This window comes from Bombina bombina, chromosome 9 (assembly GCF_027579735.1).
Source record: "Bombina bombina isolate aBomBom1 chromosome 9, aBomBom1.pri, whole genome shotgun sequence".
Lineage (NCBI taxonomy): Eukaryota > Metazoa > Chordata > Amphibia > Anura > Bombinatoridae > Bombina > Bombina bombina.
Window position 1 is genome coordinate 223,065,325 of NC_069507.1, and position 14,865 is coordinate 223,080,189.

General features: G+C 40.2%; 1 protein-coding gene across 2 annotated transcripts in view; it reads left to right on the plus strand.

The window, feature by feature from the left end:
- Window positions 1–13,990, plus strand: part of SFXN4 (sideroflexin 4) — an 83,991-nt gene extending 70,001 nt beyond the window's left edge. For both annotated transcript variants that reach the window (XM_053692668.1, XM_053692667.1), the window contains one exon: window positions 12,739–13,990. In XM_053692668.1, coding sequence (XP_053548643.1) covers window positions 12,739–12,757 — 19 coding nt within the window. In that variant the 3' untranslated portion in view covers window positions 12,758–13,990. The remainder of the gene's footprint in view (window positions 1–12,738) is intronic.
- Window positions 13,991–14,865: the final 875 nt, after the last annotated feature.

A 14,865-nucleotide genomic window follows, 5' to 3' on the forward strand; every position in this document is an offset into this window, starting at 1 on the left:
GCAGGAATGTAAGCTTAGAAGCCAGCCCGTTTTAGGTTCAGCACCCTGGATAGGGCTTGCTTATTGGTGGCTACATTTAGCAAATCAATAAGCAAGGATAACCCAGGTCTGAACCAAAAATGGTCCGGTTTCTAAGCTATACATTTCTGCTTTTTAAACAAAGATAGCAAAAGAACAAAGTAAAATTGACAATATTAGTAAATTAGAAAGTTGCTTAAAATTGCATGCTTTATCTGTATCATTAAATGATCTGTGCATCATTAAAAAAAATATTTAGGTTTAGTATACCTTTATGTTTAAATCATTTTTATTAATAAATTCTTTGTACATAAGCCAAACAAAAAAGAAAGTTTTCTTCATGAGTTATACAAAGAAGAAATTATTTCCTCCCATCCGATTTTCCAAAGAAGCAAGGAGTAAACAAATTAACATTTTGGAGGAAAGCAACTTTAACGCAGTCTTACAACCTTTCCCCCATCACCTCCCCATATATCTAAACACCCATCATACCTTTGGGAATTTCACTGTTGGATGCCGTGGACCATGGGAAGATAATCAAGTTACATATTCCAGTAATTGGTTCTCCACCAGTGGATTCACCAATAGAACAGTAATTTCTAATCTGACTATATGTGGGGTATCATCCATCCATTAAACTGAGGTAAATAGGTTGCCTTACATGTATTTTCAAATAAACATTTAAAACATTACAAATAGTGCGGTTGAATTTCCCTCTCCAGAGTTCCCCTTTCATTGATATAGGGTCTGGCAAAAAGATAGTTATTGGGGGGGAGAAGAGAGGGAAAGCATAGGAGAGGGAGGGGGGGAAGAGGGGAGGGGGGAAAGGAAGCATCTCTGCCTCCCAGCGATCCTCCCAGGTCTACTGAGTTTGTTCAGATACAGTGTTCAGAATCCAAATTGTGCATCCTATCTTCCTCTATGGGATGTCGAGTTAATAATCCAGTAATACCATATCCTCTGGAAAGAGGTTCTATTGTTTAACGTGTCTACTGCAGATTCATACATAGTGTAGGTATGGCTGATCTTATTGTATATTTCCGACCATGGGGGCGAGCCCACCTTCCAGTATTTTGCGATACAAACCCTTGTTACTGTACAAAGGATTCTGATGAATGTGTTAATATATCTGTGAAATTTATCTATGTGTTCATGTAGTAGTGCTTGGTGGGCAGTGAGCGTGACCTCCTCCTCTAGTAGTTGGCTAATCAGTGTGGAGAGCCTCTGCCATGTCCCACGTATCTCCTCACAATCCCACCACATGTGCCTATAGGATCCTAATTCCCCACATCCTCTATAACATAGATTGCTACCATTTGGCTGCATATGGGCCGTCCTCATCGGGGTTAGGTACCATCTAAATACAGTTTTCATCACATTTTCCTTCAGATCCATACTAATTAATCCCCTGTCAGCTTCCTGGATCACTCTCTCCCACTCTTGTATGTCTTTAACCATATCTAAGTCTTTTTCCCATGCTAACATCATCATGGATTTGGCTCTGTTGGGTGGTGTCTGCAGTGCAAGGTATATTTTAGAGATATTGTGTTTAGTTCTCGTAAGGCTTGCGCCACAGGTCTCTAATATCGTGGGTTGTCCACTTCTAGGGGCTTTCAAGAAGGGGTGTAAAGATGAGTGTAATTGGAGGTAGATATACCAGTGAAGCTTTGTAGGAGCTAGCTTTGACTGCAGCTGAGTGAAAGAGAGTAACTGACCCCTCTGTATCACGTCCGCCACCCTATAAAGCCCTTTGTTTTCCCATTTGGCGACTATCACACGAGAGTCACCCGGCATGAGGCATTTAATTGGTGTCAACAAGGAGAGTTCAGGAAATAAGTCTGGTCTTGTAAGTGTCTGTCTCCAGGTTTTTATGATCAGGTCTGAGGTGTATGTTTTAGTGAGTTCCTTGTCTGGGGCAACAATGTGTGTGTCCCATAAAATCGAGTCTCTCTCCTCCCATCCCCCCAACTCCATCTCCAGAAACACCCAAGTAGCTTCCTCCGATCTCCTCAGGAGACAAGAGTCTTGGGCCAGTCTGGCGGCTCTATAATATTCCATTAGGTCTGGGGCACCCACTCCCCCTGCTGCTCTACTTCTGTTTACCACCTGTCTTGCTATTCTGGCCGATTTTGGGCCTCTTATGTAAGCTAATATTTCGGTTTGTAGTTTAATAATATCTGCCCTAACTATTTTGATGGGCAGGGCTCTAAAAATATATAGAAGGCGTGGAAGTACATTCATTTTAATTAACGCTACTCTCCCCATCCAGGAGAAACCGCATGTTCGCCATTTAACAAGGTCTTTTCTAATCTGGCCAAGAAGTGGGGTGTAATTATGTTTATATAGAAGTTGCATCTGTATCGGGAGGTTAATACCTAGGTATTTGATTGTTGTGGGGACCCAACGGAATTCAAAATTGAGTTCAATAATTTTAAGCGTATGTGGAGGAATAGCTATCTGGAGAAGTTCACTTTTCTCCATATTAATTTTGTAGCCAGAGATATCTGAAAAGTCGTTTAATAACTTATGTAAGGTTTAGTATACCTTTAAAGGGACAGTCAACACCAGAATGTTTGTTGTTTTAAAAGATAGATAATCCCTTAATTACCAATTCCACAGTTTTGCATAACCAACACAGTTATAATTATACACGTTTTACCTGTTATTACTTTGTATCTAAGCCTCAGCAGACTGCCCCCTGTTTTCAGTTCTTTTGACAGACTTGCATTTTAGCCAATCAGTGCTCACTCCTCGGTAAATTCACGAGCATGATCTCAATGTTATCTATATGAAATACGTGAACTAATGCCCTCTAGTGGTGAAAAGCTTTCAAAATGCATTTAGATTAGAGGCGGCCTTCAAGGTCTAAGAAATTAGCATATGAACCTCCTAGGTTTAGCTTTCAACTAAGAATACCAAGAGAACAAAGCAAAATTAGTGATAAAAGTAAATTGGAAAGTTGTTTTAAATTACATGCCCTATCTGAATCATGAAAGTTTTATTTGGACTTGACTGTCCCTTTAAAGGGATAGTAAACCCCAACATGTTCTTGTATGATTCAGATAGAACATACCATTTTAATCAACTTTCCCATTTAATTCTATTATCAAATGTTCTTCATTCTCTTGTTATCCATTGCTGAAGGGACAGCATTGCACTACTGACAGGAAGCTGAAAATATCTATTTAGCCAATCACAAGAGACAAATGTGTGCAGGCACCAATTAGCAGCAGCTCCCACTAGTGTATGATATGTGCGTATTCATTTTTTAACAAGGGATACTAAGAGAACAAAGCACATTTGAAAATAGAGCATGTAATTTTAAGACACTTTTAAATTCACTTCTATGTGAATCATGCAAGTTTAATTTTGACTTTCCTATCCCTTTAAGTTTTATTTTTCAGTCCTATGTAGGTCTCATCTACTTGACTTTAAGTGAGTGCCATTAGGTGTTCCTCTTTGTTCTTTTTTTTACTATTTGTTATAGTTACACCTAGCACCCCCACACACAGTGCTTATAGATGGTTTTTTAGCAATATGTTTTGAGTGAATGGGTTTCTAATTTTTGGATATTCACTACATTTTTTCTGGTCTTGCACCTTTGGCTTATATCAGTCTCAAGGAAGAAAATTTGGTAATAGAAGTAAATTAGAAAGTTGTTTAACCCCTTCACTACCGGGAATTTCAGAGTAAATTTTACCCAAAGTACAAGAGAATTTTGTTAACTTTTTCACAAACATTGGGTTTCTCACTGCTTGTGCAGTCATAACACAAATGGTTGTAAAAGCTTATCTGGGATCCCCTTTGTACATAAATAGCAGATATGCTGGCTTTGCCATTGCTTTTTGGTAATTAGAAGACTGCTAATTACAGCTGCACACTACACTTCTGAAATTCCTGGTAGTGAAGGGGTTAGTTAGATGGTAAGGGTAATGTAGGTACTGGCAGTCTGACAGTATAAAGTTTTAGGGCTTTTTTTTTTAATTACTTAATTTGAACTATTTCTTATTTTCTGCAGTGTAGGATCCCCCATTACCCTCCCACCTCCCTGATCCCTCCCAAATAGCTCTCTAACCCTCCCTGATCCCTCCCAAATAGCTCTCTAACCCTCCCCGCTCCCAATGAAAACTGTCTGTCAGTACCCAGTTTATACCAATTTTTCATGATTTAAAAAAAGTCTATAGCGTAGGTGTCCCCCCACCACCCCCCTCCTTGTGATCATTTTTTAGGGGCTGCCACCCCCATCCCAAACTTTTTTTCTGTAGTGCAGCGTCCCATACTTCCCCCTTCTTTCAAAATATGTTTTCAATAGAAAAGCTATATTTAGTATCACATTTACAGAATGCATTTGTATAATCTTGGTATTGAATACACTGGTTAAGTAGTAAAAGAGGATAGACCCAAATATAAGTGAACAATACCTGTAGCAAAAAATGCAGCATACAATGATACACACTTCAGCTGATGATTGTATACAAACAAGGCAACTTATAATATAGCTATTGAATCAATAATCAGTTATATAGTACAGTACAGTAAATAGCAAACAAGGTAGCTGGAACAAGGATGGAGCAGTTTAGTTAGCTCAGGCCCGTTTATGGCAAACAAGCTAGCTGAAACAAGAAATACAGCTATGCTGGGGAAGTCTGGTTACGCAAACTGGGTCTATTATATGACAAACATATGTTGTGCAGTTTCCAATCAATGCAGTGTAGAAGAACAGCATGGTGATGCACAGGAATTACAGCAATAAGAGGTTAAACTGTAGCAGTGCCGATGACCAGGCTGGATAAAGACGAGTCAAACGGGCATAGGAAGAGTTGTAATTCAAATGTAGTTTAGAAGACAAGAGGTGGTCATACATGTGTATTCAGCAAGTAAGGGTAAAGCACCTACTGAAGGTCAGCCAGAATTTTAAGGTCATACATGTGTATTCAGTCATAGCAAGGGGCTTGATACAAAGTCTGGTCAGGAAGCCCCAGCAAGCCATACACCGAAGTCTGCAGAAATTGTAATCACCCCAGACTGACTCGGCACCTGACCACAGAGCAGCGTAAGAGAGAAGTCCACACCATGTAACACCTGTGGCCAATTGTGGAATCACAGCACAAAGCTAAAACTAAGCCAGAACTGCAGATTCACAGAAACAGTGCTGGTAACCTGTAAACACTGTGTGACATTTATTAGTCTATGAGGATAAAGTGGTGCTACATACAGTTGTAGAATATTTACCCAAGGGTGTTTCATACTTTCAGTCTTCAAATGATATAATTATACAATATTCTACTTTACTGTACAGATAAGATCATGAATAGTAAGTCATTGTGCCAAGATTAGAATTTCAGCTTGGATATAGCAAGGCAAATCATTTAAAGGTAGTTCATATTCCAGGTAGGGCTCTGGGTTCATTCTACAAATGAACAATCACCATTCAGAACTTTGTTAGGTTGCAGTATGGAGGACACATCCTTTATTTCTCTTGTTAAGTGTGTTCAGTCCACGGGTCATCCATTACTTATGGGATATATTCTCCTCCCCAACAGGAAGTTTCAAGAGGATCACCCAAGCAGAGCTGCTATATAGCTCCTCCCCTCACATGTCATACCCAGTCATTCTCTTGCAACCCTCAACAAAGAAGGAGGTCGCGGGAGGAGTTGGAGTTTTTACTTAATTATTCTTCAATCAAAAGTTTGTTATTTTAAATGACACCGGAGTGTGCTGTTTTTTCTATCTCAGGCAGTGTTTGGAAGAAGAAACTGCCTGCGTTTTCTATGATCTTAGCAGGCGTAACTAAGATCCACTGGCTGTTCTCGACATTCTGAGGAGTGGGGTAACTTCAGAACATGGGAATAGCATGCGGGGTCCACCGCAAATGAGGTATGTGCAGTACAATATTTTCTGGGAATGGAATTGACTAAGAAAATACTGCTGTTACCCGTATGATGTAAGTACAGCCTTAAATGCAGTAGTAGTGACTGGTATCAGGCTGATAAATGTATGCACAGTAGAGTTATTTTCTAGGGACTAGAATTTGACTGTGAAAATACTGTTAATACTGAAATAATGCTTAAGCCTTATCTGCAGTGGTAGCGACTGGTTGCAGGCTTAGTAATATTGACATTTAAAGAAGTTTATTTTCAAAACGTTTACTGGCATGTTATTCGTTTTGTGAGGTACTTTGGTGATAAATCCTTTGGGCATGAATTTTTTTCCACATGGCTAACGTATATTTCTGCATAGAAACCGTTATATCAGGTCTCCCACTGTTGTAAATGAGCGGGAGGGGCCTCTTTTTAGCGCCTTGTTGCGCAGTTAGAATTCTAGCACAGTCTTCCTGCTTCTTCCTCCTTGATCCAGGACGTAGAGAGCTCAGGGGTCTTCAAAATTCGTTTTTTGAGGGAGGTAATCAGTCACAGCAGACCTGTGACAGTGTGTTAGACTGTGATAAAAACGTTTTATATTAATTTGATATCCTTTTTTTGGGTACTGAGGGGTTAATCATCCGGTTGCTAATGGGTGCAATCCTCTGCTAATTAATACATTTAAAGAATTGTTGACTATAACTGAATTATTCTTTAGTTACTCAACTGTGTTTTTTTTTTAAAAGCGCTGCAGCGTTTTTTATATTGCTTGCAAACTTATTGAAAGTATTTTCCAAGCTTGCTAGCTTCATTGCTAGTCTGTTTAAACATGTCTGATACAGAGGAATCTGCTTGTTCATTATGTTTAAAAGCCGTTGTGGAGCCCAATAGAAATATGTGTACCAATTGTATTGATGTTACTTTGAAAAATCAATCTGTACCGCTTAAAAAATTATCACCAGACAACGAGGGGGCAGTTATGCCGTCTAACTCTCCTCACGTGTCAGTACCTTCGTCTCCCGCTCGGGAGGTGCGTGAGATTGAGGCGCCAAGTACATCAAGGCCCTTACAAATCACTTTACATGATATGGCTAATGTTATGAAAGAAGTATTATACAATATGCCAGAGTTAAGAGGCAAGAGCGACAGTTCTGGGTTAAGGACAGAGCGCGCCGATGACACGAGAGCCATGTCTGATACTGCGTCACAATTTGCAGAACATGAGGACGGAGAGCTTCATTCTGTGGGTGACGGTTCTGATTCGGGGAGACCGGATTCAGAAATTTCAAATTTGAAATTTAAGCTTGAGAACCTCCGCGTGTTGCTAGGGGAGGTGTTAGCGGCTCTGAATGATTGTGACACGGTGGCAATCCCAGAGAAATTATGTAAGATGGATAAATACTACGTGGTGCCGGTGTGTACGGACGTTTTTCCTATACCAAAGAGGCTTACAGAGATTATTAGTAAGGAGTGGGATAGACCCGGTGTGCCTTTTTCCCCTCCTCCGATATTTAGAAAAATGTTCCCTATAGACGCCACCACACGAGACTTATGGCAGACGGTCCCTAAGGTGGAGGGAGCAGTTTCTACTTTAGCCAAGCGTACCACTATCCCGGTGGAGGATAGCTGTGCTTTCTCAGATCCAATGGATAAAACATTAGAGGGTTATCTTAAGAAAATGTTTATTCAACAAGGTTTTATATTACAGCCTCTTGCATGCATTGCGCCTGTCACTGCTGCAGCGGCATTCTGGTTTGAGTCTCTGGAAGAGGCGATTCACACAGCACCATTGGATGAGTCTCTGAGCAAGATTAGAACCCTTAAGCTGGCTAATGCGTTTGTTTCGGATGCCATAGTGCATTTAACCAAACTTACGGCTACAAATTCCGGATTCGCCATACAGGCGCGCAGAGCGCTTTGGCTTAAATCCTGGTCAGCAGATGTAACTTCTAAGTCTAAATTACTAAACATTCCTTTCAAAGGGCAGACCTTATTCGGGCCCGGCTTGAAGGAAATTATCGCTGACATTACTGGAGGTAAGGGCCACACCCTTCCTCAGGACAGGGCCAAATCGAAGGCCAAACAGTCTAATTTTCGTGCCTTTCGTAATTTCAAGGCAGGAGCAGCATCAACTTCCTCCGCTCCAAAACAGGAAGGAACTACTGCTCGTTACAGACAGGGTTGGAAAGGCAACCAGTCATGGAACAAGGGCAAGCAGGCCGGAAAGCCTACTTCCGCCCCTAAGACAGCATGAAGTCAGGGCCCCCTTTCCGGACACGGACCTAGTGGGGGGCAGACTCTCTCTCTTCGCCCAGGCTTGGGCAAGAGATGTACAGGATCCCTGGACGCTGGAGATTATATCTCAGGGATACCTTCTGGATTTCAAGACTTCTCCTCCACAAGGGAGGTTTCATCTGTCAAGGTTATCGACAAACCTAGTAAAGAAAGAGGCATTTCTACAATGTGTACAAGACCTCTTAGTGATGGGAGTGATCCACCCAGTTCCGCGGACGGAACAGGGGCAAGGGTTTTATTCAAATCTGTTTGTGGTTCCCAAGAAGGAGGGAACCTTCAGACCAATCTTAGATTTAAAAATCTTAAACAAATTCCTAAGGGTTCCATCGTTCAAGATGGAAACCATTCGGTCCATCCTACCCATGATCCAAGAGGGTCAATATATGACCACAGTGGATTTAAAGGATGCCTACCTTCACATACCGATTCACAAAGATCATTATCGGTACCTAAGGTTTGCCTTTCTAGACAGGCATTACCAGTTTGTAGCGATTCCCTTCGGGTTGGCTACGGCCCCGAGAATTTTTACAAAGGTTCTGGGCTCTCTTCTGGCGGTACTAAGACCACGAGGCATAGCGGTGGCTCCGTACCTAGACGACATTCTGATACAAGCGTCAAGTTTTCAAAATGCAAAGTCTCATACAGAGATAGTTCTAGCATTTCTGAGGTCGCATGGGTGGAAAGTGAACGTGGAAAAGAGTTCTCTGTTACCACTCACAAGGGTCCCTTTTCTAGGGACTCTTATAGATTCTGTAGAAATGAAGATTTACCTGACGGAGTCCAGGCTATCAAAACTTCTCAATGCTTGCCGTGTCCTTCACTCCATTCCAAGCCCATCAGTAGCTCAGTGCATGGAAGTGATCGGCTTAATGGTCGCGGCGATGGACATAGTGCCATTTGCGCGCCTACATCTCAGACCGCTGCAACTATGCATGCTAAGTCAATGGAACGAGGATTACTCAGATCTGTCCCCTTTGCTAAATCTGGACCAGGAGACCAGAGATTCTCTTCTCTGGTGGTTATCTCGGGTTCATCTGTCCAAAGGAATGTCCTTTCGCAGACCAGATTGGACGATTGTGACAACAGATGCCAGCCTACTAGGCTGGGGAGCAGTCTGGAACTCCCTGAAGGCTCAGGGATCGTGGACTCAGGAGGAGAAACTCCTCCCAATAAACATTCTAGAATTAAGGGCAATATTCAATGCTCTTCTAGCTTGGCCTCAGTTGGCAACACTGAGGTTCATAAGATTTCAGTCGGAGAACATCACGACTGTGGCTTACATCAATCATCAAGGGGGAACCTGGAGTTCCCTAGCGATGTTGGAAGTCTCGAAGATAATTCGCTGGGCAGAGTCTCACTCTTGCCACCTGTCAGCGATCTACATCCCAGGCGTGGAGAACTGGGAGGTGGATTTTTTAAGTCGCCAGACTTTTCATCCGGGGGAGTGGGAACTTCACCCGGAGGTATTTGCCCAACTAATTCTTCGTTGGGGCAAACCGGATCTGGATCTCATGGCATCTCGCCAGAACGCCAAGCTTCCTTGTTACGGATCCAGGTCCAGGGACCCGGGAGCGGTGCTGGTAGATGCACTAGCAGCCCCTTGGGTTTTCAACATAGCTTATGTGTTTCCACTTTTTCCGTTGCTTCCTCGACTGATTGCCAGGATCAAACAGGAGAGAGCATCGGTGATTCTGATAGCGCCTGCGTGGCCACGCAGGACCTGGTATGCAGACCTAGTGGACATGTCGTCCTGTCCACCATGGTCTCTACCCCTGAGGCAGGACCTTCTAATTCAGGGTCCTTTCAACCATCCAAACCTAATTTCTCTGAGGCTGACTGCTTGGAAATTGAACGCTTGATTCTATCAAAGCGTGGGTTTTCGGATTCGGTTATTGATACATTAATACAGGCTCGGAAACCTGTTACCAGAAAAATTTACCACAAGATATGGCGTAAATATTTATATTGGTGTGAATCCAAGAGTTACTCATGGAGTAAGGTTAGGATTCCTAGGATATTGTCTTTTCTACAAGAGGGTTTAGAAAAGGGCTTATCCGCTAGTTCACTAAAGGGACAGATTTCTGCTCTGTCTATTCTTTTACACAAGCGTTTGGCAGAGAATCCAGACGTCCAGGCTTTTTGTCAGGCTTTGGCTAGGATTAAGCCTGTGTTTAAAGCTGTTGCTCCTCCGTGGAGCTTAAACTTGGTTCTTAAAGTTCTCCAGGGTGTTCCGTTTGAACCCCTTCATTCCATTGATATTAAGCTTTTATCTAGGAAAGTTCTGTTTTTGATGGCTATTTCCTCGGCTCGAAGAGTCTCTGAGTTATCTGCCTTACATTGTGATTCTCCTTATCTGATCTTTCATTCAGACAAGGTAGTCCTGCGTACTAAACCTGGGTTTTTACCTAAGGTTGTTTCTAACAAGAATATCAATCAAGAGATTGTTGTTCCATCCTTATGTCCTAATCCTTCTTCAAAGAAGGAACGTCTTTTGCATAATCTAGACGTGGTCCGTGCTCTGAAGTTCTACTTACAGGCAACTACAGATTTTCGACAAACTTCTTCTCTGTTTGTCGTTTACTCTGGACAGAGTTGAGGTCAAAAGGCTTCGGCTACCTCTCTCTCTTTTTTGCTTCGTAGCATAATACGCTTAGCCTATGAGACTGCTGGACAGCAGCCTTCTGAAAGAATTACAGCTCATTCCACTAGAGCTGTGGCTTCCACCTGGGCCTTTAAGAATGAGGCCTCTGTTGAACAGATTTGCAAGGCTGCAACTTGGTCTTCACTTCATACTTTTTCCAAATTTTACAAATTTGACACTTTTGCTTCTTCGGAGGCTGTTTTTGGGAGAAAGGTTCTACATGCAGTTGTTCCTTCTGTTTAATGTTCCTGCCTTGTCCCTCCCATCATCCGTGTACTTTAGCTTTGGTATTGGTATCCCATAAGTAATGGATGACCCGTGGACTGAACACACTTAACAAGAGAAAACATAATTTATGCTTACCTGATAAATTTATTTCTCTTGTAGTGTGTTCAGTCCACGGCCCGCCCTGTCTATTTGAGGCAGGTTCTAAATTTTAAATTATAACTCCAGTCACCACTGCACCCTATAGTTTCTCCTTTCTCGTCTTGTTTCGGTCGAATGACTGGATATGACATGTGAGGGGAGGAGCTATATAGCAGCTCTGCTTGGGTGATCCTCTTGCAACTTCCTGTTGGGGAGGAGAATATATCCCATAAGTAATGGATGACCCGTGGACTGAACACACTACAAGAGAAATAAATTTATCAGGTAAGCATAAATTATGTTTTTTACAATATGAGCAAGATGTTTGGTAGTCTGAATCCACAATCTATGGAAGACAGATATTAAATTCTTTAGTGTCACAAGAAGTGTTTTGAATGAAATTTCACTCTCTTGCCTTTGTTCCCACCCTGTGTTTGTATTGCTTTGTACTCATCGCATTGTTGAGTGTTATCTAAAAGAGAATTAATATTTGAAATCCAAAATACAGACATTTCTATACCTTGGCTGATATTTCTAGAAAATACCTGACAATATCCCTTTCACTTTTTACTTAACCTCTTCTGGACATTCACTAAGAAGGGAGTGAGGTCAGTAAGGGGAGACACCTTTAAGGTGATAATTAGGAAAGCGTTAAAGGGACAGTCTACGTTAAAATATTTATTGTTTAAAAGATAGATAATCCCTTTATTACCCATTCCCCAGTTTTGCATAACCAACACTGTTATATTAATATACCGTTTACCTCTGTGATTACCTTGTAGCTAAGCCTCTCCTGACAGCCCCCTGATCACATGACTTTTTATTTATTATCTATTGACTTGCATTTTAGCCAATTAGTGCAGTGTCCACGGGAGAGAGCACAATGTTATCTATATGGCACACATGAATTAGCAGTCTCTTGTTGTAAAAAGCAAATAAAAAAGCATGTGATAAGAGGCTGTCTGTAGTGTCTTAGAAACAGGAAGAAATTTAGAAGTTTAAATGTTATAAAGTATATTTATAGAACAATGTTGGTTGTGCAAAGCTGGGGAATAGGTAGTAAAGGCGTAATATATCTTTTTAAACAATACAAATTTTGGTGTAGACTGTCCCTTTAGTCTTCTGTCTATCCCCCCTCCTCAGGAGAGGGGTCTCGTATTGGTGAGTATTAATTAACATTATCTAGGACTGTAAGCCAATACACGCGAAACTCAAAAAATTTGAATATTGTGCAAAAGTTAATTTATTTCACTAATGCAACTTAAAAGGTGAGCTGTAAGCCATAATCATCACAATTATGATAAATCACAGCTTGAACTATCTTGCTTTGCATGTAATGAGTATATCTCATATATTAGTTTCACCTTTTAAGTTGCATTAGTGAAATAAATGAACTTTTGCACGATATTCTAATTTTTCGAGTTTCACCTGTATATAGACATTTGTCTAGTTTTTATTTACTTAGTTTATTTGCCTAAATTAAAGGCAAATCATGTGGTTCTCTGTTGTAAGACTGCGTATTTATTGTGTGTTTTTGCTTTTCTCAATTCATTTCAGATTCAGAGAGATGACATAGAAGCTGAGCTACAAGACAAAACCACGGAATCAGAACTTTTTTATCATCGGGGGCTCTAACTCCTGGTTCCAACTTAACTGGCTGACTCTATTTAGGTTTATTTTTATTGTGTATAATCACTAAGAAGCAAATGCGCAGCGGAGACAAGAAAACCATAGAAATGTACAACTGGAGACAAAAAAATATGGACTCTTGCGTTTTCATGGTTTCTTTAATGAAAAAGAATATACTTGAATAAATTATGCAGAGATCATGGCCTATTTCCTTGTAGCAGTTTTATGATGTAGTGTAAGTGCGAGCATTCAGGAACAAACACTTTTCTTGAGGATTTGAAAAAAAAACCTGAAAGTATTTTTCACACAAAAAGCAACATCAGAAGATGTCGTTATCTAAAGCTGGAGGGTAGCATGTTCTGGATTAGTTTAAAGGGACATTGCACTCTAGATTTTTCTTTGTATAAATGTTTTGTAGATGATCCATTTATGTAGCCTATTTGGGAGTGTTTTTATAACAAGGTATAGTTTTGCTTATTTTTTACGAACATTGTGCTGATTTTCAGACTCCTAACCAAGCCCCACAGTGACAGATGTATACACATGTTTACCGACTCCTGTTTATGTTATCTGTCCTTTGATATGCAGGGAAGGGGTCTGCTCTTTTTGTTTACCCAGCCCCTTTCAGTGGGTGTCCCAGACTACCTCATCAACAGAGCTAATCTGGGAGCTTCTAAGTAAGTTTTTAAAAGGTTTTATACTGGATTTTTAGATGAGTATCTGTGCATATTCTTCTTTATAGTAGTGTCTATTACATGCAGCTATCTGTAAATTGGTGTACACTGTCCCTTTTAGCACTTACACAAAGGGTGGTTGATTCATGGAATAGACTTCTAATTAAAGTGACAAGGATATATATATATATATATATATATATATATATATATATATATATATATATATATATATATATATATAGTAAGAGTCCATAAGAGCAATTTAAATATATTTAAATCATGATTTTCATTTTTAGAATAACTTTTCATATTATTCTTCCAGTTATATCAGACCATTACGAATTTGGTTATATAGTATTAGATATGATGCATAGATAGATCATTGAAATGGAGGTTAGTTGGAGGTGAACTATCTCCAGTTTAATTATTTAATCATTCATATTTGATCAACTTTTCACCTGTACTTTATTGTAAGGAAATAAAAATAATGATTACATTAATAATTGAAATTGTTTTATTTATTTTGAAAAAAGTTTTATTAGGTTTTTCATAACAGGTTATACATAACAAATTTCGGCAAGTACAATCAGATTAATTGGACATAAAGCAAACATTCAGCAGGATATTAATGGTGTCAATCTCTTACCCATGTTGGTTTGAGACCACTGTATAGCATATTATACCAATATATATCATCTTATTTCGTAAAAGGATCTGAAATTTTTAAGTAAATGTTAAATATTAACAGGATCAACAGAATCGAGGTCTACCCATAGAAAGGTATAATAAAGTCGTCCGTCACCACCCGGCCGATTGGTCGGATGGGCGGCTGGTCCCGGCTCTCTCTAAAGTGTAATACAGTGCATTGGTAGAATTTATTGAATCTCTGTGTTTCTCTGTGTTCTAGCTTCGTGGTACATAATGAATGGCTCCCACTGTATGATAAATTTATCTTTGGTGTGTAGGTTCTCAGCAGCTAAGCTAGCCATTTCATAATGATGTATTATTTTTTTAGCAATGAAAGTGAAGTTAGGTGGAGTGGATTTCCAATATTGTGCTATGCAAACTCTAACCACCGTGCAAATGGTCATAACTAGTTTTTGGTGTTGTCTTAAGATATTGGGAATCGGGAAGTGTAATAGGGCCTGTTCTGGAGTCAGTTGTATATGTTTATGGAAGAGATCGCTAAGAAATGTTGAGGTGTGTTCCCAAATTTCTTTCGCTCTGTCACACTCCCACCACATATGTATGTACGTCCCCCTTACATTACATCCTCTGTAGCAGAGATTCAGGGAAGGTCCTTCTGATCCACCGAACCTAGTAGGATATATATACCATTTAAATGCTACCTTGAGAAAATTCTCTTTCAGCATAGCAT